We start from the raw sequence: 26096 nt of genomic DNA on the forward strand, positions 1-26096 counted from the left end.
CTAATTACAACTTTTTCAACAATTTATACACACTTTTTTGCTGAATTCACAAATCTCAAAAAAAAAAGGTTATATAGCTAAAGAGTTATTTGTAAAACTAATTAACTTATTTAGTTTATAGCAATAGGTTTTTCTTTAAAGTCTAATATGTTTCAAGTGTAAGAAATAATACTGTTTTTATCTAGCTAACCTTTTTTAATTGATACTTTTCACTTGTTTTATACAATTTTCTTTTAGATTTTTGTTTCTACAACTGCTAACTTACTAAAAAGCTAATTCATACACATTCATCAACGCAGCTAAGTTACAATTTACTTACCAGAACTTACTTGAAGTTAATCTTTTGTTCTAGTTTGATGTTTTTTAATTTTACAAAGTATGTAATAAAACTAGTGTAATATTTAAAAAAAGAAACTTAATTGTTTATTTAATGTATTCAGATTGTTTTTTTTTTAATGTGGCTAAAAAAATGGTTTTATTTCAAAGCTTAAATAACAAAATATTTTAAAAAGAGTTTTTACTAAGTTTCAAATCTTTAAATTTAAAACAAAATGTATAGCCGTCAGACTAGATCAATGGTGATACCAAACTAAATGTATTTTTTATAAGACTTTGTTTTGATGGCTGCTTTTAATTTCTAAAGCCCTTCAAAAACAAGCAGACAACTTAAGTTTAAGTTGTCTCGGAATTTATGAGGCATCAAAACTTTTTTTGATAAAATAGCTAGGAGAAAGCTGTTTTAAAAGCTTTGTATTTTTTGGTTTGATGCACAATCTTAGACATAAAAATCAATTAAAACGTTATAAAGCTTTAAAAAATAACATCTAGACTCAAATATTTTATTTCTACAACTAGAAAACTTAAGTGTTTATAAAAACATTGACTTGTGTGTATGAAAGAAGTGTTAATACATGTATGCAATTCTTGTCAAACAACTTATTTATTGTTTATTGTTAAAAAAAAAATAGTTTAGCAATACTTTTAAAATATTCAAAAAAATAATTAAAATATTTTTTCATGGCTGTAACTTAGATTTTATATATTCATACAAAAATTGCAAAATAATGTTTAATAAAGTTTTGTACAAAAAAGTTTTGTAAAAAAAATTAAACATTCTATCAAGTATACTTTAAATAATTGTTTAATAATTCATAACTCAATAAAACTTAAAATTTGATCGAGTAAAACGTCTAAATTTACTTATAATTTATATTTTTTTAACAGCTTTTGATCAATAAATAGTTTGTAAAATTAAATTGTTACATTTATACCTTTCACAACACAAACCTAGCCATTTTACTTTGTAATGTTTAAAGATAACTTTTAAGTTTTATGATATTTGTTATAAGTATTTTGCTTATTTTTTACATAATTTAGAAGTATTTATATTTAAAATAACCCAAGTATGAAACTTTATAAAGCTTGTAAAAAGATATTTTAAATCCGGTCTACCTTAGTCTAAGTATACCAAAAAATGTAGGTATAACAATCGCAAGCTTTTACTATTGAAGTTTACTCTATAAAACCTTTTTCTACGCTCCCTATCTCGAAATGCTTTCTTTTAAGGTTTTATGTAAACAACTTTTTTTTTCGAATTGTAACAAAGACTTGTTAATTTAAATTTACTAATATTTTTTATATTTTAAGCTTTGCAGAGGCAAATATAAAATTTGGAAAAAATAGTTTATTTTCTTAAATAAACTTTAAAACTTTGGAACGACTAGTCTCAAAATAAGTAAAATGAAATACAAATGCCTTACACTTGCTTTAGATAAAAACTACTTTACAGATAAAAACATTATTTTTATTTAACATGACTGTAAAATTTATAGCACTATCGAAGTTTTTTTCGTATTGATACAAACTATCTGCTTTAGTATATCTTGATTTTAGTTATTGTTACTTAAATTCATTTTTATTTTATTAGGTTTTTTAGGTTTGATAAATTAAATGACAAAAGAATACTAATCGTTTTTAGTTGACAATTAGTACAACAATTTGTACTAGATTTTAAGGGCTTTTATAAAAACGTTTAAGGAATTTTCTATTACAATATCTATTAAGAACTTAATGTTTTTTTAACTATGTAAACTTTTTTAGTTTTAAGATAATAGTTACTTAAAAAGTTCTCACCTTATAGAACCAAATTAAAACTTTTATGCAAATTTTTTGGTCCATTTTTTAAAATCTTTTGAAATAAAATCCACTATTTTTCTTGAAATATGTTAAATTTTTAACTTTTATTAGGGATGACCTTTATTTTCTAAAATAGATCCGATTTATTTTTTAAACATTGCTTTCTAACTAATCATAAATACCCCTTCCTTGATTTTAATTTTACTAATGATTATATAAGTTGTAATGTGATTAACTTTTGTTGTACTTTCTAACTAAATACGTTTTACTAAAATTTGTGAAATGATCTTCCAATTTTTTTTTACATTAAAATGTTTTTTTTTGAAATAATCACTTTAAAAAATATTTCTTGGTTTATTATAGTTTGTCTGAAAATAAATCTTAAAGAGCAAAATAACAATTATAAATTTAACTACAAAAATTCTTGAATTTTTGCTTAGTATTCCGATACAACTTCAACTTAAAACAGGTTTAAATTACCTATTGTTGAAAACTTTAAATTTATTTATTATCAATAAAATATAACACTTGGACCAAACTCATATTTAGTAGTATTAAGTTATGTTTAAAGATCTACGTTATTTATAAATTATGATAAACTAATATTGACTTTAATCAAATTTAGTTTTAAAATTTACTTTGTTTTCTACAAAGTAAGTTTTGTTGTCCTGTTTTAGTAATAGATATGCACCAGTAATATTTTGTAATAACTTATAAGTATTAACAACTTTTTTATGCAACACTCAAAATTGTTTTATATCTTTAAGGTTAGTTTTATTTTAACTGTTTTATCTAAAAAACCTATTAATACGTTTAATAGTTTCACAAAAAATCTTAATTAGATTTAGAACAAATTAAAAGAATTATAAACAAGCTGTATAAACCAAACTACTTTCAGTGTTTAAAATTTAATTTAAAAGCTAAAAAGTTCTTATTACTGTTTTTTATAAAACTTTAAAAACTAGATGTATCAAATACTGCTTGTTGCTTTATAATATTATAAAATAAAAATATTACTAATGTATAAACTTTTCAATAATTAGTAACTTATATACCATTTATCAAAGCAGTATAATTTAATTATAATTTCAAAGTTATTGATGTGAAAAACAATTGTCATGTTTTGCTTTAAAAATGTTCTACAAGTTACATAAAGTACTGTTCGTTGCATAACCAAAGTCTACACAGCTATAAAAATGTGTAGTTACCTAAGTTTTCTATTCATTTTGTTTTTGTATTGTTTATCTTATATGACAAATAAATGTAAAACTTTAAATTGAAGTTTCTTTCGAAAACCTCTCTTAATTTACCAAACGTTGTAATTATTCTTAACTAAATATTTCTTTTACAATGCAGGAACATATATATAACTTTCTATATTAAATATTTTAATCGATAATAAAGCCGACAGTATGACACAGTAGTCATTTTGAATTTATTTAAAACAAACAATAGAAACACTCCTAGACATGAGAAAGTAAAGTTGTTCCGTATAACGATGTTATCATTATTGATTTTAAACAAAAAAATACTTTTAATTATTACTGCATTGAATAAGCAGCTTAAACGACTTTTATCAAAGTCATTTTACATTGCAAAAAACATTATTCAAATAAAGCAACAGTAAAAACAACAAATTAATTTTAAAAAGCAAAATATGCAACGATGGTAATTTTTTTTTGTAGCTGTAGATTGTTTTTCAGAATAGAAAAATATCGAAAACACAATTTTATTATGTTTATATATATATTCGTTTATTTGGTAAAAAATTAATGTTAGGTCATACAAACAAAATTGCATAGTTAGTTTATAACTGGTTTGCATCAAAACTATAAAATAAATTCTGTTTCTATAATTAAATGTAATATTTGTATAAAACAAAATTAAAAGTCGTTTTTGATGTACTTTTAAGTTCGACCAGTAATCAAAGTCCTACAGAAGATTAATTGCTAATAAAAAATTATAACACATAAATATATGTATTTAAGCTAGAACTAAGTCTTTTCATGAAATTATATTTTTCTTATCACTTGTATTTTGTAAAATTTTCCAGTTTAAGTGACATAGTTTAGTTGTCCTTACTAGAAAATAAATAACGTTTTTTAATATAATGAAGCTTATACCTAATTTAAAGAATCTCTATTATTAAAGTTTTCATTTTAACGGGAGTAAGTAATGTTGTAAAAATATAACTTTTTTGGACCTTTTTACAGCGTTTTAGTTTTTCTAAAATAGTCATTACTGATTTTGCTACCATTAATCTATGTTAGTATAATTATTAAAGAAATAGTTTTCTTAAAAAATAATGAATAAGAGAACATTATTTATTGACTACTAACAAATCCTTTTATTTATCGTAGTAAAAGCTTTTAAGCAAACAATGTGGTTTACGGACAACGAACAGAAATTTCAGTTATATACCAGTAATTGAAACTAAAAATTATGTCTAAGATATTTTTCTTTCAATAAAAAAAGCTTAACTTGTAAAAAATTGAAATAAAACTTATTTAATGTTCTGATAGTCAATACCTAAACTCAAACTACTAGTTAAATTTTAGTATTATTATATTAATAGATTTATTTTATTACAAAACTTGTAAGGATAAAATAATTACTATAGCATTAAAGAAACAAAAAAAAAATTTGAAGTTTTTAAAGCATAAATCTAAAATAAAAGATTTTTTTTGAGGTTTTTTTTCCAGAAATATTCTTATTGTGTAGAGCTTGATATTTTTTTCGTTTTAAAAGACTTTCAATTTAAGACTCATATAACAATTGCATTCAACAATTTGTTGGTTTCAAATGTATTATTTAGCTGCATTGAATTACGCTCAAAAGACAAATATTTTAACAGCTTTAAAAAAAGTTGTATTCTATATTTATGTAAAAATGATTATATGTTTCTAAAAACCTAGATTTAAACAAAATTTACATCTGTCAGTTTATTGAAAACTGTAAGTCTTTAAATTGTGAATTCCTTTTTTAAGGCTAGTGTAATTGAAAACAAAAACAAATTAAGTACTTTGTTTTACAATAGTAATACTTTTTTTTTTGCACAGCTAACAAAAATATCTTTTGAAAACAAAATGTTAGAGTTTAAAAAATTTGGAACTGATCAATTTACAAAAGACACTTCATGTGCATAACAAGAAGCACTAATTCGAAAAAAAACGTCTGGTAAAACGTATGTGGTAAAAATGACATTTCCAAATGATATCCTGTAAATTTAGCGCCAAAGTATAAAGTGGAGATGCTTCTTCATAATTATAACAAGTTATACAGTACCTTAGCTTCTACTCTTTCGTTTAATGAATTTATTTTTACAGAGCTCCGTTGAAGTGTGTTAATCCGTTAACACACAGAAACATGTGTTAGTGTAATAAAAAAAGGATACTGTATAGTTTGTTATCATTATATATTCCAGTGAACTTGTTTCGCTAGAATCTTTTATTAACAAACGCTTAAACTAATATTTTTGAAAAGTGATACTTCTTCATAAAAATTTTTGTAGTCATCTACTTTTTACAATTATAACATATTTTAAGGAAAAAAATACTACAAGTAGGCATCATATATAAGTAGTGTAAGCAGGACAGTGGCCTTTTTTTGATAATTATAATGAAATGTTTTAAACAAAGGTTAAACTGGTATATAAAATTAGTAAGGTGTTCTATAACAGCTTTTTTTAAGTAGAAAACAACAACTTTCTAATAAGGTACAGAAACATAGGTGAGTTTACATAAATAATGTTGAGTAAAAATCTGTTAGAATTGATATAAGTTTATTTTGAAGTAATAATACAAAGGATTCAAAATTAGTATTAACATTCAAAACTACAACTAAACCAATTTAACTGCCGTGAACCAACTTTGAAGCTTAATAGTTTTATAAAAGCTTTAAAGTTTCCTTTGAAGTGTTGTAAATATAAAGAATGGAAACTTGAACAACTCTTACTTAGAAGATTAAGCTTGAAGATAACTAAAAATTACTTATTGTGAATGAGAAATACATCTAAACACTTATTATACTTGTATCAACGCTCGGTTTAATAGAGAAAAAACCTATTTTCACATTTGATCGATATACTTTGATACAGTTTTGAATGAAGACAATCTTTAGTACTAAGCAGACTTGAAAAGCATACTAACTCTACTTATTTTTTTCACCATTTAATTTGTATTTATCTACGCTGAAAAGAAATTTTTCTTAACTATCATTAATTATACTCTCAGATGCTTTGAACAAACTCTAGCAATTACTAGCACAACTTGAAGAACCAAAGTTTTGTTTTAACAAAAAGATTGTTTTAACTATATAAAAGATTTTACTAACATCATTATAGAACAGAGTCTGAAATACTTTCACCCAGGAAATCAGACTCTAAAAGAGAGAGTGCTCTAATTAATTTAAAACCAATTAACAAAAAAATAAAGTTTTTTTTTAATTCACTAAAATAAAGATTAAGTAACTAAAGAAAGTGTCTTACTATAGAAAATTATACATCTTGTAAGCAAACTTTTGACAATTGATATGATAAGATATTTAAACTACAAAAAAAAAGCTCAACAGGGTTTTACGTCATCATACGGAAGTGAATTTTTCCTGAATATTTTAAAACCGGTTTAAACTTGAAAATTCTCACTATTTACCGCCTAAAGTTTGAAATTTGTTATTTCGATTGTATCTTTATGATTATGTTTGTATTTGTTTATCGAAAATACAACAAACAAAAGTTTATAAAGTTTGTTGTACTACTTATCAACGACTTGAAACTATTATTTTATAGTATTTTAAATAGTGTAGAAATAATGCTTTAAAAAGATTCCTCTACCAATATGGTATTTTTTATTTAGTTATTGATAACGATTGTTTTGAACGGTTACATTAAAAAAACTAACTATTTAACAAAAAAAGATGTTTTTTAAATACTTTGTTAGTTATCATAAGCTTAACTTTACAATATAAAAGTTATTTAAAAAAATGATAATTATATTCCATTTATAAGGAATCTTACACAAATTAAGCTTATTTTACTAATATGTTTAAATACTTTGTTTTTTGAAGCCCTATCTGTTTTTATGGACTTTATTTGCTGAAAGTTATTTAGGGTAAAATAAAAACAAACATTAAAATATATATCAGATTCTTTACTATTACAGGTTTTTGATTTTAGTTGCATTAAACTATTTATTTATTAAAAGTTGTATACTTTTAAAATAACAATAACAGTTTTAATGCACAAAAAATTTAATATAAAAAAATCTATATTTTTATTAAGTTAACAAGTGATAGGTTATTTTTTAGTTTATAAGCATTTGAAACAGTCATGAAAGTTTAAAACTCATTTTAAACTAAAACTAAAAACAGTATAGCACATAAATTAACTTAGTATAAATTTTTAAGTTTGTTTAAAACAGGGTTTCTTAAACTGGGCCATTACAGAAATTTAGGCCATGAGGTCATAAATTGAAACTTACACTAGATAATTTGGAGTTAATGATGAAGAGCAAAAACAAAAAAAAGGTCTAAGGCCGTTTTAATTGTAGTTTTTCGAGAAATCTTGTTTGAGGGGGCTGTAGCTTTTTAAATTTCCATAAAGGGGGTCTTTTGAAAAAAAGTTTGAGAAACTCTCTTCTAGATGAACGCTTATATTTGATTTTTTTAATAAAAACTCATTGTACAACTGATATATACTTGTTTTTTAGATTTTTCTTATTTCAGCCGTATTACTTAGCATTTTTCAAAAAAAATCTTACTCACTTAAATATGTTTTGCAACTTTTTGTGTTGATCTAATTTTCGTGTAGTTTTTTGATGGAAAGTTCTCGTAAATAGGAGGTGCTGTAGATGTTCAGAAAAAAAAATCAAAAAATAATTTGCACTTCAAACTATGAGTTATACGTTAATGAGTTTATATTATAGATAAACGTTTTTACCTGTTAATCTAGAATGAAATAGTAAAAACTAACTAAATATAAATAGACCACTGTTATTGCAATAAACTGAAGTTTAAATAATAACAGCTTTTTTAAACTTTTAGTATGTATTCTTCAAAAAAAAAACCAGTTAGAAACTTTTTACGTGTAGTAAAACTTTAAAAAATATTAGTTTAGTAACACTTTTGACTTCACAATTAAGCTGTTATTAGAGTCATATTTTAAAAAGGTATCTGAAAACTGTTTCTATGCAATTATTTTTTGACGTAGAAAAGGAACAATATAGCTTGCGTCTCTACAGCAGTTTTTGTTTTGTGGGTTAACGAAGTGACTACATGATAAGCAGTTACTAAACATTTTCACAGTTAAGTTCATTTCACTGTGTAAAGTTACGTGTGATATGTTTTATAAATTAATTTTTAGCTTAGTTAATTTATATATGCCTTTAAAATCACCAGAATTGCAAAAGATTTTTTTTTCAGGTTGCTAAATTTTTTCCAGGTTTTAGAAGTTTTTAAGTGTTATTAGTAGAATATTAAACTGCCATTAATTGTTATCAAATATTGAAAAGATACTGTTATACTACTTTAAATGTGTTTTTAAAAAAATTTGAAGTAGTAAAAAAAAAAAAATTTAGTTTTTTTGTACCAAATCTAAGTTTTGAAAATTTGGATGTTAAAATGTTATGGTCTTAGTTTCCGTTCAAAACTCCAGAGTTTTTACAAACTTTCTCATGTTCCAGATTTTTTGGCAACCCTGAAAACCATTTTAAGTAATACAAATAATAATTGAAAACCTCTAGTTTTAGCTAGTTTTCAAATTCGTAAAAAATCAAAGTCAGTAGATATTAAAATAAAGTAACCAAATCACTAAAAACAAAATTTAAATGGTTTAAAGTCTATTTAATTGTAACATGTATAGACATTTATTTTAGCAAACTTATCTTTTATGTTACTTAGTTCCGCCAATAAAATTTTTGTGTAATAAAAAATTTTAATATCAGCTTAGAGAAAACACCGTAAAGATAACATTAAAAAAGCAAATTTAAATGTTGATTAAGTCTGTAGTAAAAGTGTAAGATATAATCTAGTTTTTACGTTGAAAATGACTTTGGTTAAACTTATTTAAATTATTTTTTTAGTTGACTAGTATTATTGTGGCTTGTTGTAATTTTTTCAAGTTACATTTTTATAAATTTATCATACCAATGGGATACAGTCGGCGGTGCTTTTTATATTTTATCATTAAAAAGAAATATTTTGAAATAAGCCCTTAATTTAAGGTTTCCCAAGTTCGGGAAACCCTGGTCTACACAGTTGTGCTTTCTTAATGATCATTTCACGACAATTCTGTTTTCAAAAGACTATTTTCAAAGTTTAATTTTGCAACACTGTTCAGTCAGGAAAGAATATTTTTGTAAATAAAACCAGAAGACAAGTCCAGGGTTGCCACTCGTTTTTTCAAAATTTTCTTCCAGGTTTTTAAAAGTACACATTTTTGGGTCTATTTTTAGTTAAAAGTTAATTTAAGGTAAGAAACTGTGTTAAAAAGTATAAAAAAAATTAAAAGATACTGTAAAGCTACTTTAAATATGTTTTATAATAATAAAAAAAATTGAAAATGACAAAAATTTTCGATAGATTTTTTGAGTCAAATCGAAATTTTACTACTGAACATGTGAAATTGTTAAAATTCCAGGTTTTTTTAGTGATTTTTGTTCTAATTCCAGATTTTTTCAAAATTTCCCAAATTCCAGAAAAGTGGCAACTCTGATAAGTCTCTCAAACTCTCGCACACATGTATAAACAAAAAAAAAAAATTGAGTTCTATATTCAATTAGTAAAACTGAATGTTAAGTTATTTTGATTTTCACTTTAGACGACTTTTAATTAACAAAAAAGTTTTTTTTGAATACTTAAAAAGTCAACACTATACTGAATTAAATGCTTTAAAAAAAAAAATATACTAAAAATTTTTTAAACTAAAGATAAATAAATCTAGTCTGGTATATCCTTTTTAAAAAGTAACAAATAAAAAAGTTGTTGTATGTAAAAAATACTCACGATGATAATTTTATACTAAAGAATAAAAGCTTCAGTTTTTTGTAACAAAAACTTTTCTACCCATAATATTAACTTAGGTGAAAAAATCATAGTAAAATTTGTATTAGAATTTATGCTCTAAAAAAACATGTGTGATGAACAACTGCTTGTTTATTTTATTAAACAAGCAGTTGATAGAGAGTCTTTAGTGAACACGATAATTTTTAAAATGCACTTATCACAACGTACAAATGTTTTATTACCTAGATTTTTTAATAAACTTTTCTGATAAGAAACGAGTTAAAATAGTTAAAAAAAATAATTTTAGACCAGTTTTCGGGTTTCTAAAATAGTATTGTTTAAGCATGTAACATATATTCTAATTATATAATAAAAACTTGAGTAACTTTTTCAAATGTCAATATATCGAATCTATGTAATCACAAAATACGCATGCAAAGTTTTTGAATATCAGCATTCAGAAACTTTTAAAAAAGTTCAAGTTAATTTTTATCTATTTTGTAAAGTCGGTTCATCAAAACCAGTTATTTTAAATGAGCGAAAAATTGTGTACTTGTTTATAATTTTCAAAACAATAAAAAAATTTTTGTCATTTCTATAAAATTGAAATTAAACAATTGGAGAAAATAACCCTGTCAATTAAGATAATAAGTATAAAAAGAATTTTCCACATTTAACTTGTAAGATTAACTTGTGTTATAAAAAAAAATTGATTGAAACTATTTTATACCAGTAATGTTTTTGAAATTTTAAACTTAATTGAAAAACACAAAAATCAAGAAAAAATTTCGTTTTAGTTCTAGAAACATAAATCTAGTATTTCATGTAAATCAAATCTATCAAGAAGTTAAAATTCAAGCTTATGAAAACAAGTTAAGAAGTATATAAAAATAAATTGCCTAAAATATTTAAAAATCATACAACTATTTAATACCTAAAAAAATCGCTAAGTATGAAATTTTCTAAATGTCAAACAGCAAAGGTTCTTGAACTAATATATTATTTCATTAAACTTGTTGAACTGCGGCTTAAAACATTTCTTCTTAAATTATAGGTTTTACAAGCCATTAAGAACTAGGTTTTGTTTATATGCGCCATCGAAATAAAAGTTTGTTGCATTTCTTTCATCTGCTGCTTCAGCATCTCCAGTTCTGATTTCAGACTCTGTGTTGAATATTGATATGTACATTTAAAAACTCCTTTCAAACAAAAGTTAAGCAAAATCGAAACACTAAATGTCTTTAAATAAAATATATATTATACAGAATTCACAACTTGTTTATTAGTAATTTCAAACTCTAGTTTGTTTTTTAATATTTACTAAAATTAATACTGTAATTTAAAAGTTAGTGTAAGTAGTTTTTAATGTAAAAGTGAACTTGTCAATTATAATTTTAATATATAAGTTTTTTTGTTAACTTCAATCGCCAAGTTTTAATTAAATTGTTTTAAAAGCCCATCGGTTTAACTGTTGGAAAATTTAATATCTTAAAAATGAAAGTGATCAACCAATGTTAGCTTGTAAATTCAGTTAAAAAATGCATAGTTCATAAATGTGCAGCAAGTTACAAAACATAAAAGCTAACTACTTTAAAAGATATCAATATAGGATGAGTAGTTTACACAGCTATATTATAAACTTTGTTTTTCAAAGTTACATGTATATTTTATATTTATCAATGACAGAATTTATAAAAACTAGTTTATATAATTATTTTTCTTGGCTAAACAAAAATGCTCCGTTTACAAAGTAAAGAATTTATTTTAATAAAATAAAAATCAACTATTTTATTGTATTTTACAAGGTCAAAATTTTTTCCCACTGAAACCTGGTAGTAATTATACTAATTTGAACTTTTACCTTTATTTAAAATTTAGTTTAAAAACCTTATTTAAAAAATACTAAATAATTTGAACCAATTTTAAATCTTATAGAAGGATGTTTAACAATAATTAAACAACAAGATTAAGCTGTTTCCTAAAAAAATATTTTATATATCATTAATTTACCGATTCTATGAAATATCACAACATTTTAAAACGTTTAACTAACTTTATTCTGAGAACTTCCATCCTTTTTATGATCAACATACACATTGTTTTGATGCACCTGTTTTTAATTGTTTTAAACTTTAAAAACTTTAAACATTTAGCATTTTATCGTATTTGTAGAATTAATTCAAAATAATAATCATTGTTTTACAAATTTAAATACACATATTATGCAACAGATATCTTGTGGATAAACGTTAAAAATTGCAAAAAAAAAAAGCTTTATAGTTTTTTGCTTATTACAATGTTTAAAACATGTTTGTCATCAAATTGGTCGAAGAAAAATACCACTGTTTTGTAAAATCGAAAATCAGCCAAAATATTATTGTTTATCCTACAACACCATAAAAGTAAATAAGTGAAAGAAACAAGTAAAGGAGCACAAAATAACATATTTAATATAAAAAATATGCGACTCTGGTGTATTCACAAACTTAGTTTTACATTTATAACTAAATTAAAAGTTTTAATAATACTTTACTATCCACCTAGCTTTAATTATCAAACAAAATTTACATTTTGTATAGAAGTATGTTGTCCAATCAATAAATAACTAGTATTGAATACAAAACGGTCTGGCTTAACAATTTAAAACTATCAAAATCTATGCAGACTAGTCAATATTGTTGGTTATTGTAAATCTAAAAAATCAAAGTCTAAATTGGTTCGATTTATTTAGACAACTGCGCAGCTTATGCAAATCTAAACAGGCCTAAAAAAATATTCTTACAGTTTTATTTTAGATTTATAATTTTAGGAGTTAAAAGTTATCCTAAGTTAACATTTTTAGATAACTTTTTTTTCTATTTCTTAACTTTTTTTCTAAACAAAGTTTTTAAAAGTTTAGTAAGCAACAGATTACACCGCACCACCAACAACAACATTTACAATCTACGATTGGTTTCCCTCTCATTATAAATCAGACATAGTGGCAAAAACAGCTGTTTCCATTTAAGGAAACGGGATTCATTATTTTCATACTTAAGCATTAATTTACAGGTACAACCGATTAAATTGCTGACAACACAACAAATGAAAGCAATATTTTGGCTATTTTCAACCAAACTGTGACTAAACGCACCGCAAGGCCATCAACAATAGTTTTCGAGAGGAATCAAACAGTTTTAAAACTAACAAATTCTCAAATTTAAGAAGTTTTAAATTAATAAAGAAAAGAGCAAACAACAATTACTAACCTTTCCAAAAGTGAGAAGGTCTCCATTATTTTGATCGTTTGCAGGAGGCAAGTCATCGTCCTTGGGAACTTCTTCATTTGGAATTTCTTCGTGATTTTCCACGACTCGAGGTTCGTACCTGTTCAGTTTTTCCTTGCAAGCCTCCAGCTCTTCGTCCAGCTTTGTAAATATTTAAAATTACAACACATGATATGAATGCAGTAAAACACTCTGAAATATTTGATTTTGATACAATTGTCTACATACAGAAAGTGGTAAACTCTAGGACTTTGGGAGGTCTAACACTTGTATTTTGTAAAAACATTAGATTTAATTATGAATTGCAAGTTTAAATGAAAAAAAAAAGTTAATATTTGAGGTGCTGGTCATTTTCGTAAAAAATGTCACCTACATGTGGACCATTTTTAAATTTCCATTTTCTTTTATATCAAAAATTAACTAAAAAGTCTTTACTCTTTTTTCAGCTAGAGATCTCAAAACTTTATGAAAAGTTTTTTGCAAAGTTTAAAGAATCTACTGACTTTTTTTTTTTGTTAGAAATATATAAGTACTTTTTTCTTAGATATTCAATTAAATTTAATAAAAACTATACTGAGAAAGATTCATAACGATTGCATGAAAACTGTAAGGTGAGATTAATTAAATTTTGTATATACTTTTTAGATTGCAACTTTATAAGAAACCTATGAAATTTGAAAGTTTAACCATTTATATCTCAAAAGTTGCTTATTCGGTAAAAAGCAGGTAGCTTAGTTTCTAACGCAAAAAAAAAAACAAGACTAAAAAGTATGATTTACCCTTCTGACCATAACTTTTTTTGATAATATCGAAAAATTAATAACATTTTAATAACTTTTAGGAGCTTTTAAATATTGTACATGACTGATTTTTATATATTTTAACTTTTGTCTAAATATAATTTTAATATTATTAACAAAAGAAAAATATCAATAAAAAATACAATAAAATTACTTTCACCAAATCAATTACTTTTTTTTTAAGTGTTAAAAATTTCATAAATAATATTTTAATCTAAATTAATAAAAATCTTGCTACCTTAACACACATTTTTCTAGTTTCTTCAAGTTCTTCATAATACAGTCTGTTTTGTTCAACCTCCATTGAATACATTTGTTTCCAATCTTCCTGTATTTCGTAAGTCTACTTTTAAAACAAAGCAACATGTGATTATGCAAAACCGGAACAACTTTAAAGACTGTTAACACTTTGATTCATAAACAAAACTGTCTTAAGTTTGTAATATTAAATACAAATCTACTTAAATAAATGTTAAGTAAAACTTATGATCAAATTACCTTAGTCTCATTTTCATATAAATGATTCCTATGAGGGGAACCATCCTCATCAAAACCATCAACAGCCTGCCACGCTTCATCAACTATGTTCCTTGTGCTTTGATTCGGTACACTAACCTATCATTTTATTTTACGGTTAACTTTCTGTTTGCAATACATTTGATATGAGTTAATTTTTTAATTCAAGTACTCATTAATTGAAACTTTTTATCAAACTAATTATACCTCATGTTCGTTTTCATTCTTAACAACTATAAGGAAGGTTGTATGCTTCTGCATTATATATTCTCAAACTTATGAAAAATACTGTTTTTGAAGATAAACGTTATAGTTTTATATCAGTCGAGATTGAAAAACAAAATTTGTGGATAACTTTATGTAACCATGTTAATTAATTTTATGTATAAAAAATAGACTTAAATTTTCTGAAATGTTAATTGACTAATTTTACTCTTACCACACGAAGTACTCACTCCAATGCATATTTATTAACTTTAATGTTAACTTCAACTATAATTACAGAAAACTGGATATTAAAAACAGTCTATTACAGTTGCATATTAGAACTAATGTTTAAAATTGACTGAATTTAAAACTTTGTACTTTCTTTTCAATAATTAACTTTTCACAAGAGCCATTCTTAATTAGTTATTTTTCACGTCTTTTCTCTCAGACTTTTTACTTATTGCATAACACCATAGCGTTGTAAAAAGAAATAAGTGAAAACTAAATATATTATATTAAGTTTTTATTAATTGTTCAAAGACTTTTTTTAGTATGAAATTTTGAACTAAAATAATGAATTGACTTAGTTTAAAAGGTATACTTACTACCGTTAAAAATATAAATAGTGTTTTCAAATATTCAGTAAACATTTACAGAATGTTTAAAATACAGTAGGGCTGTGTAGGGTTTTAAACAAAACTGTGAAACTTGCTTAAATTAACTTATTTTTGGTAAAAATTATGAAGTAAAAAGTATTGTGTGACAAACTGTCTTGGGTTGCTCTGAATAGTTAAAAACAAGCGTTTAAAGCACATACTTCACTTAAACATGTATCCGGCCAGCAGGCCCAAAACAAACTATCTGATATCCATTTCTTTAAATATTAGTTTCAACTCTCTAGTGCAACCCTTTTATACCAGGCTGTCCGACAAAATACTTTACACTTGACCAATGATATTATTTAAAGCAGATACGAATTGTTTTAATTTCCTTAAGTGATATTTACCTGATCAAAGATTCGGATACGGAACCAGCCATTTTTTGCTTAGACCTGGATTCAGCAATTCATAATTTAAAAAAAAGATCCAGAACCAACCGGATCCTAACTTCAAAAAGATATCCAGAATTGGATCCTAGCTGAGATTTGGCTTGATCTAGATCCAGTTATTTTGGAAAGACTTTGTTTTCTGCGATCAGCTTCTTTTAGTTTTTTTATACTTATATTATTGTATTTTAAATATTAGTCTAGCAAAACAGACTAAATAAAGTTTAAGTAATTTAATTATTAGATATAAACATATAGGTACATCCATTAGAATAAAAATAGTGAATTGTTAATTTAAAGTTTCTTGCAGGCTAGATTCTTCTACTGAATCTACAATTTAGTTCTATTTATAAACTTAAAATATTATATTTTTTTAACATAAAAAATAGAATTAAATTTTGATTAATTTCAATTTGTTGAAAGTCTTTAGAATTTTAATTTACCTATTTTATTCTCATTTAATCATATTAAATAACGTAAAAACTCTACAAATATAGCTTATTTAATATTTGGTTAATAAAACTTTAAGATGCAGCAATTGTTCAAGAAATTTTTCTGCACAACAACGCATTAACTGGTATATTGTTCTTATAATCCTCTTCAGCACCATTTTTCATTGACACGCTTCAACTGATAATTAAAGATTCACTGTTTTCAGAAGATAACATAAATGTGTTGATAGTCAATGCCCATCAAACTGTTGGCCACTTCAATCATTCTTGTAAAGCGTGCAAGGAACCAAAAAATTCCAGGTTACTTTAGGTTTATCAGTGTCAATGCAAAAAGCCTTGCTACTTGTGCAAGATGTTGAAATAAGGTGGAACTCAACCTACCTTATGCCAAAAAGACTAGAAAAATTAAAAACAAGTGTCCAGAACTAAATGGCTAACAAAAAATTGATGAATGGAAACTTGTTAGCCTCTTTAATGAGCTGCTCGAACACTTTTACATAGTAACGCAACAGTGTAGTCAAAACAACGCAATGATGTCAAGTGTAATCCCGCATGCATCAGTACAAATTTTTTTTTTATTATAAAGCTTATAGTCCACCAAGTCAAAGTAGTTCTACAACCTTAAAAAGCTTGGCAGAAAATATAAAAGAGTCTTTCAAAAGAAGGTTTTATACTACTAATAACAGCACACAAATAAACCTTTATGATAACAACTTGTTTTTACTCGCAACAGCTGTTGAACCACTGTATTGACTTGATTTCTTCCCTGCTAATCTCAAACAGAAGGTTTTAAGGCTGCTGAAATCAGAAGTAAAAAATTATAGTTGCCGTGAGACTGGTCAAATTTCTCTAGTACCGCCTTATAAACCTAAAGCTCAACTACCTAAAAATGATGTTCCCAAAAAAACTTTGTCAATCTATTCTACATCTAAATCGAGAACAAGTGCAAACACTCACAAAAGGGAGCAACAAGTTTCACTTAATCAAAAGATTGAGACAAAGACTAAGTTTTTTTTTGGCTGAAAAAAATTTATTTGCTGAAGAAGTAAAAGAAGCTGAAGTTTTGTCTTGGTGAAACTCAAGCAAGAAAAATACACACATCTAGCCAGATTTGCAAAAAGGTATCTTCCCGCTCCACCATCTTCTGTTTATTCTGAAAGATTATATTCAGAACTTGTACGAATAAAAGTGAAGTCGATTGCTTGCAAAAACTGACAAAAAACTTTTAAATCTTGAAAAAAACAAGAATAGGTTTTTCAGTAGCTTAATAGGCGTTGATATGAGTAAATGTTATTTACTTAATCACTTACTTTTATATTTTTTAACATAAACAGTTACTAAAGAAGTTATTATAGATCTTATAGTTTAAATGTTTATACATGTTAAGCATTACATGTAATGTAATGCTTAACATAATCAAAATAAATAAAGTTGGTTGTTTTTTAAAGCATTGTTACATTTAATGTCTTTTTTTTTAGTTATACAAGGTACAAAATTCAAGACGTATAAGTAGCTTGAATTTTAACATATAAACTGAGATTTCATATAAGTATTATAAGTGTTAAAATACAATATTTAAAATTTAGACAATAACAATGTGTTTTTTTAACAAAATGTTTGTATTTAAACAATTTTCACTAATTAATGGTATTGTAATAAATAATTTTTATAAGTTCGTTCTCTATTGAAACCACATAAAATATTTAGGATCCAGATCCGGAATCGGCCAGATCTTAATTTAGAAAAAAGACCAGGATCCGGCTGGATCCTAAATAGAGGATCCCTTAAATCACTAATTCTCACCGTAATTTTTAGTCACAAGACTCTTTAAACTTCATTTTTGCCTTAATACAATGTATATAGAATTATAGTAGTCAATGCATTAAGAATGACTAGAGCTCTTTTTTATATGAAAAACAACAAATCTTACAGGAACGCTTACAGAATAACTATAAATTTGTTTAAATAAAAATAAAAGTTATGTTAAAGAATTAAAAAATATAGTATATTTTGTAAGATACTTCTTAAAAAACTTATGTCAAGCACATTTTTTGTCAACTTTTTTGAGATTTTAAAAGTTAACTAGTGGTTAAGTAAAATAACTTATTTTCAATTTAAGTTTAGCAAGATCTTAATTTATTTTAAAATTGATCTTTAAAGAGTTAAACACCTTTAATAAATACAAACAACTTACTACAGTAACTTTATGGTATTTTTGATTTGGTTTTGTTGGTGAGACATTATTGACTATCTTGCTTAATTTTGAACTCTTAAAAAAAAAGTCTGTTATTTACTTTGATATAAAATATAATTTTTTTTTTGAAGAATCCATCTAATTACACATTAAGCATATTATTTACTTTAATAAAATCATTTAAATTATTATGTATATAAACGTTTTAAAATTTTAAACCAAGGTATGACATGTAGCAGAAAATATTTTCAAACTTGAAAATTTATATTACACAGCATAATGGTATAAAATACGTATTTTCAATAGTTGCATGACATATTAACTTTTTTGCTTTAATAAAATATAAAGAACAAATAAAACTCAAATTAGAACCAACTTTATTTCTTTCATGATGCTCATCTTTTTTGTGCATTATTTTACCTTTGTATGAGTATTCAAATTCATAGTGGCATCCATTTTCATTTCTAGAAAAATTAATATACAGTTTTATACAATAATGAGTAAATATATTTTCATACTTCGTTAATTTCAAAAGTTGTTTTGCAAGAAAAATTCATTCAAGCAGCACCTCTGGCTAATATTAAATGCAATAGCTTTTCTTAGATGCAATTGTAATACAGTACTTAGTTTTTTTTACAATACTTTCAACTAAATTTGTTTTAAGTACAATCATCTAACCATTTTAGTCTTGATTTTACAATGTAAAATTACAAACAAATTTACATGAAAACCTTGTGTGTTTTTGTAAAATTGCAATACCCAGTAGATCAAGTAAGTGGGCACCCTATATACACAACTATTTTGTAGTAAATTTAAGACAGTTTTATTAAATAAAAGTTTATTTTATCTGTTTGTTTTTAGATCAATGGATCATGAGCTAAAACAATTTTATGTTCTTAACAATTTTGCTTAAAAATTTTGTTTCTTAATTTTTTGGGAGTATTCTATCTAATTTAAAATGACCCACCAAAGACTTTTGTCTTAATACGCCTGGTCAAAAGTATTTTTTTAGCTTTTTCCAATTGTTAGCTTTGGAGGCTGTTGACCCATGTTTTTGACTTAATATAAAACTCTGAACTAACATTATAAACTTAGTAAAACTTTATGGTCAATTTCTAAAAAAACACCACTTAAACACAATAAAAAAACAAAAAGTTAAGGGTGTACTTGTTAAATTAACAAGTAATTTCAAACAGTTTTAAATTAATAGGCTTATAAAAAATAAAAACTGCACATTTACATTTGTACTTTTATACCCTTATATCTAGACAACATCACCAAATGTTTGACAACAAAGTTAAACATAAAGTTATGAATGTGAAACTGTATAAGGATGGTTATAAATAAGAATACAATAAAATATTTTTGAGTTAGGTGGTATAGATAAAGGGATAACATTTTTATTGATTTCACAGTTGCCACTCTTATAGTTTAAAAACTGACTGGAAAATTAGCTTTGATTGCTGCATCAATAACCTTTGATATGTTTGAACTAAAAAGTCTTGCTATAATGCTTTAGTTTTCATTATGTGTTTTTGTTTTATTTTTCTAAAAACTGCTAAAAAACATTCAGTTTGAAGGTATATTTGCGTTTTTTATACAGCTAAGTAAAAAAAGGTCAAATGATTAAAACAATGTTATATTGCAGATACAGTTTATTTTATTAAAGAAAAAGTAATTAAATTAAGTTGAAAAAACATACTTTACTTATAATTAAATTACCATTGATTATTATCCTTTCTATTATTTAAAATCATGTTATTTACTTGGAATCAAAAAAACTACCAAAAAAAAGTTCCTTGGGTTTTTATTGAAGTTTAAAAAGATACCTTAAACTAATTTAAATTCATTTTTAAAACTTTTCTTTTCTCCAACTTGCTGTTAAAGATGATTTTTTTCAGTTTACAACTTATTGGAAATTTCTTTAAATGAAACATATTTAGAAATAAAAGCCAGCTAAACAAAACAGTGTAATAGATAATAGTGTTTTAAACAAGAATTGTATTAGTATTTCCGAAATCATTTTATAGTATACCATTATTGTTAAACTTTTTTATTCAAGTATTATTTCAATTAAATATTTTGTTATTTTATTTAAACCTGGTACACAGTGCTCAATACTTTGTGTTTAAGATAGAGAAATTATATTTGTTGTAAACTATAAAACAACAGACAGGTAGCAATTGTTTCACAACTTGAGTATTAAGCTTTTTAAGCTAAAAACTAACATCAAAATTTATAAAGGAAACTCAAGTATAGGACCTAATAATTAACAATCTGATACTGATAGCCTAAATTTAAAAATTAATATAGTTTATAATATGAAACTTAGTTATTTTTAGATATTATAAACATTTTTTTTCAAAGACTATGTGTCTGACTAAAGCTGGAAAATTTTGGTATCTTGACTCCAATTTTTTTTTTGCTATTTTTTTTTTTTGGTTCATATTTTAATCAATAGCTTAAATGAAAGATTAGTAGCATTAAGTATTAACTACATCAAACTTTATGTTACTTACTACTTCTTTATAGACTTATTATAATATTTATGAATTTTTTAAAACACCCAGGTTTTTAAGGGCAAAGGGAAGGAGGGTTCAAACACTTTTTGTTACATAAGCAATCAAGCTACTTGTTATCTTTTACTGCTTCTTAAAATTTAAAGAAGCTTTTGAGATACAATCAATCAACCAAAGTTAGAGCGTTAACTAGGTTCTTTATTAAAAGTGCAAACTGAAAGGGCAAAATAGACTACTTGACTAAAAATCTATCTCCTTCTTCAGTTTTTGAGCAATTATTGTAAAAATTCTCAGAGTTATCTTTAATAAATTTATAATAATTTGTAGAAAATGACTTTTTTATTAAAATAAAAAATTATTTAAAAACAAATATTTTTTTTTTTGGTCATAAGTTTTTTTTTGTCAAAATCTGCTTTTTACAAGTTGTTTGTAATATTGTAAAGAACATTTCCTGGAAATTTGAACTAAACCATACGGTTGTATTGAATTTTTTTACAAACTGTGTTATATCTCTAAAACTAATAGATTTTTGTTCTATAAACAAATTCTTAGAAACTTTGAACTATAGTTTAATATTATTTTTTATTAAAAAAATATATATGGAGCCCCATATGCCCTAGACTGTTAAACTAACCCATATAAATTGTAAACTTACTATTATGAACTGTGTACCTTCTATTTTTGTGATGTCACTTTGTTTTAATACTTTTATTTATAGTCTTAAAAGTCTTCTTAGAAAAGGAAAAAGTTTCAAATCAATAAACTATGAAAAAATAAAATATACAATTATTAAAGTCTTTTATGGAAATTTTTCTGTATAACCATTTAGTTATTTTATAATGTAGTTAAAAAAAACTTACATTTCTCTCATTATGAATACGTGCTTTGTATTGCAACTGGAATGCTTACAAACAGCAATGGCTCGGAATAATGGTAAGTTTTTTTTATTGGAATTTTGTTTTTTTACATGACGGTTTTTAAAAACAAGAACACAATATGGGTTATGTGTGCTTATATAATCATTATAAAGTATACTAGACCAACATTTTTCCATATTATGAGATGTAAAATTAAATATATTTTTGACTTTAGCTTTATCAACTGCCCATACTTTTCTCTTTTCAATGGTCCTAAGAATTCTAAACTCTAAATTTTCAGCACTGTTAGAGCTTAAAAAGCTATTTCTATTTATATCTAATATTTCATTCTCTGATTCAAACTTGCTAGCCAGACTTTCAGAGCTATGGTAAGTATTATAAAAATTATTAAAATCATTCACCATTTCAATTTGTTTAATACTGTTAGTTTTAGAAACTCTGCTAGCTTTTGTAAACTCTTCTTTTTCATTTAAATTGTTTAGATTGCTTTGATCTTCAAACAATTCACATTTTTTCAACTTATTATAATTATTTTGCACAGATTTTATTTCATTTACCACTTTAGCTTGATTTCCTGGGATACTTGAGACTCTTTCCATATTCTTTTTTTGTTTAACAGGAGAATAATCATTTTTTCTATGAATTCTTTTATCAATTTGCTCTACACTTAATGTTTTTTGGGGGATTTCTGGGTTTTTCTGAGTTTTAAGTTGATCTATTTCTTTAGTTAAATGTTCTTTGTTTTTATTCCACATAGACTTGAGATTTGAAAGGTATAGGTACTTTTGTCCCTTTGACGCAAATTTTCTTTTGTAAATGTTACACAAGAAAGAGTTAAAAGCTTGACTTTCATTTTCTTTCAGAAGTTCTAAAAAATTTGATTTGATAGCAGCTTCTACAATTTTAGACCTGTTAAACTTTAACAGTATTGAAATATTTGATTCCCTTTTTGGCATTATTATACTCAAAAACTTTTACTATAATCTAAAAAAATAGTATCAAAATTTAATCTTGTATTACTTTCTATATAAAAGATCAAATATTTGTAATATCTTACTTAAGATAATAAAGATAAAGACCAAGCATGGTTGCCACTGATCAAGCTGAGAAAAATTTCCTGACTTTTCCTGATTTTTTCCTGACTTTTTACAAAAATTTTCCTGACGTTTCTAAATCAAACTCTTAAATTAAACTTATTCTAAAATACATAACCTAACACTTAAAACTATATAAAGCTTTCAATCTAATTTTAATATAGGTTAAAAACAACAGTTTTTTGCTGAATTCTATCATCAAACTTCCATTACATCACTTAAACCATCTGTGTATGATTGATGTTTGTAATAAACAGCTCTATCAGCAAATTACTTGTATCATCACCTTATAAACACAGCTTGTCTGAAAAAAGATACAATTTTTTAGCATTTCCTAGCATAAATGTATCTAGATAAACAAACGACATATAAGGAAGTTTTACAATTAAAACCTTAAATCAATAAGGAACTTTCACAACTTAAACCTTAAACCATAACGAACTTTTACAGTTAAAACATTAAAACAATAAAAAACTAAATCTAATACTGTTTTTTTAAATGTATGTACTAAAATTTATTTTTACCGTTTTTCATCTAATAAAGATATTATTATTTCCTCTTCATCTAATGAAGATATGGTTTCCTTCATCTGGTCTTAATTCCGCTTCAGTATAACATTAACTTGTTACATAAAATACTAAACTAGCTGCTTAGTTATAAAGAACTCAATTATTTACTTAAACAAAAAAACCCTTTGATTCTAAAATTATACTAGATAAACTTTTGTTTATATATCACATTTTCACTATGGAAGTGTCCTTGCTACAGATCATCAATACTAAAAACCTTACAAAATCTGCTTGTTCAAGTAGGGTACTTGTTCAATATGTTAATAGAACATTTTTGCAGTTTTATAAAGGATATTTTACTAATTTATACCAGATGAAGGCATTGGAAATAATAATAAATATTTTTGTGAATTTATAAGAAAACTTTGAAATTTTTTTCTGACTTTAAAGGACTTATAACTAATTTTTACCATTTGAAGGCTTTGGAAAACAAGGAATTTTTAATTTAAACTGACAATATCTGACTTTTATTTAATTCTATGAAATTTCCTGACTTTTCCTCACCTTTTATCAAAACCCCCCGTTTTTTCCTGACTTTTCCTGACTTTTGTCATTTTTTTAATTTTTTCCTGACTTTTCCTGACCAAGTGGCAACCCTGAATAAGTGACCAAAATTAGTCCTAGTTATATTGCAGACTCTTTACCACTACAAGGCAAAAAACAGTCAAATAATTTTTTTTTAATAAAAAAAATTGGCTTTTCTACAAAATAGGTTACAAAAAAATAAAATTTTTATCTGTTTCTCATAATATATGCATGGTCAATTTTGTTTGTGTCTACTCTGATCATGATTGGGGCTGGTTTTGGTCTGTTGATGGGAAAATATATTGTATGGTTGTGCGTGATTGTTTATTTGCTATTATCCAGTTTTTATTATATTTTTGTTATATTTATTTGTTAGCTGTATATATTAATTATTATTGCATAAATTTTTTTTTTTTTTCTTCTTAATTTTATTAGACTAAAACTAATTCCACCAATATGGTAGTACCATTTCAATAATTAGTTAGTTATCAAGCTGTAAGATAGTTATTTAATGCTAATGTATTCATTATAATACTAGTTTTATGCATTTGCTCAACAACTGATTTTGAGTTCACTATGGTGGCAGTGATCACATGATTGGATTGTTGGTGTGATTTTTTTGTTATAGCACCATGAACACTTACTTGGGGACTTGAGCTTCATGATTTTCCCACACTTTGTGGTTTTTAGTGTTGAGATTTTAGCCTTGTGAGGGGTCGCTTGAGATTTCCACTACTAGCAAAATTCCCTCAGGTACACAGTAACAAAAACTAATTAAATTTTATTTTAACCAGAGCGAAAAATAAACAGTACACATGTAAAACAAAATAAAATAGAGAACTACTTTTTACGTAATAAATTATTATACAACAAATACTTTATTTTTAAAACTTTATTATGTCAAAAATCGAACAAGACAAAATTGCAAAACTAATTTTGTGGTAATATTTAACTAATAGTTTATACAAGTTAAAGTGAAGCAATTAGTCTTAAGACAATTTATACAAAACAAAAAGGGATATGTCTTAAAATACTTTTTTTAGTGACTGTAACTAATATATAATAAAAAACACATAATAATAATAAAATATAACACAAAATTGATGTTAGTTATTGAAATTTTAGTAAATTTTTTGGACATAATTAAGTGTTTTTAAACTATGGCGGAGTAAAATATATTATTTAATTTTAAACATTAATTTAAAGTAAAATAACAAATCAAACTAAAAAAACAATTTTGTTAATAAGTTGTTTAACTAGCGATGTACACTAACAAACTTTATTTTTGAGTCCTATAAATTGTTTATTATCAATTAAATGACAAAAATACGCACAAAATATTACTTATCGAGTTGCACACTACTTGGATACCTTTTAATGTCTTGTCTAACTCTATAGTATACATTGATACTATCTTGCTTATATTAATACTTCTGTAAAAAATATTTAAATTAAAGGAATCTGATAAATCTTGATTTATTGTAATTAATCTAATAAAACAAATTTTAACCTTTATTTTAGAACTTTAATAAACTTGAAATATGCAACCTTGTTCGATTACCAATGATATTGTAACTAATTTAGACTATTAATTCAGTAGTTTTGTTCAAAAGTTTGTTTTATTCATAATTAGTACTAAAATTATAATTCTATTTCAAAAATTAAGTTCTTAATAGTGAAAACAAAACTATATAACTTTGAATATTCTTAATAACGTAAAATATTTGGAAACCATTGTTTTTCTCTTTTTTTTAATTTTGATAAAAAAAAACAAATTGCGGTCATTAACCAGCTTGTCTAACTTTTTAGTGTAAACATTTTAAATACGTCATCTACTTGGTTAGCCAATGACTGACTCGCTGTAAAATAGATTTTGGTAACAACAACAGATCATTAA

The 26096-nt window shown here is 24.7% G+C and overlaps 1 protein-coding gene across 5 annotated transcripts; it reads right to left on the reverse strand.

Moving 5' to 3' along the window:
- Positions 1 to 11104: 11104 nt before the first annotated feature.
- LOC145835847 (uncharacterized) lies at positions 11105 to 22959 on the reverse strand. 5 transcript variants are annotated; one of them, XM_082943581.1, is made up of 8 exons: positions 21994 to 22959; positions 18991 to 19078; positions 18615 to 18689; positions 14699 to 14815; positions 14439 to 14528; positions 13383 to 13541; positions 12188 to 12244; positions 11105 to 11298 (listed from the first exon to the last, which is right to left on the reverse strand). In XM_082943581.1, the coding sequence occupies exons 1-8, from the start codon at positions 22764 to 22766 to the stop codon at positions 11209 to 11211; spliced, it is 1449 nt and encodes a 482-aa protein (XP_082799707.1). In that variant the 5' UTR covers positions 22767 to 22959; the 3' UTR covers positions 11105 to 11208. The 5 variants fall into 5 exon arrangements, 4 of the variants coding, with proteins under 4 accessions (XP_082799707.1, XP_082799710.1, XP_082799709.1 ...); XM_082943584.1 differs by lacking the exon at positions 21994 to 22959 and having other exon boundaries at positions 18991 to 19984; XR_014369868.1 differs by lacking the exons at positions 11105 to 11298; positions 12188 to 12244; positions 13383 to 13541; positions 14439 to 14528 and adding an exon at positions 15930 to 16110 and having other exon boundaries at positions 14698 to 14815.
- Between the last annotated feature and the right edge of the window lie 3137 nt (positions 22960 to 26096).

The sequence above is a fragment of the Thalia democratica genome, chromosome 5 (assembly GCF_965202585.1).
Source record: "Thalia democratica chromosome 5, ktThaDemo2.hap1.1, whole genome shotgun sequence".
NCBI lineage: Eukaryota > Metazoa > Chordata > Thaliacea > Salpida > Salpidae > Thalia > Thalia democratica.

Coding starts and splice junctions, on each gene's coding strand:
- LOC145835847 (XM_082943581.1), bottom strand. CDS start 22,766: ATGTGGAATAAAAACAAAGAACATTTAACTAAAGAAATAGATCAACTT. Junction 14,816..18,614: donor AATACCATAAAGTTACTGTA/GTAAGTTGTTTG, acceptor ATAAAATGATAG/GTTAGTGTACCGAATCAAAG. Junction 13,542..14,438: donor CTAGAAAAATGTGTGTTAAG/GTAGCAAGATTT, acceptor ATATTTACAAAG/CTGGACGAAGAGCTGGAGGC.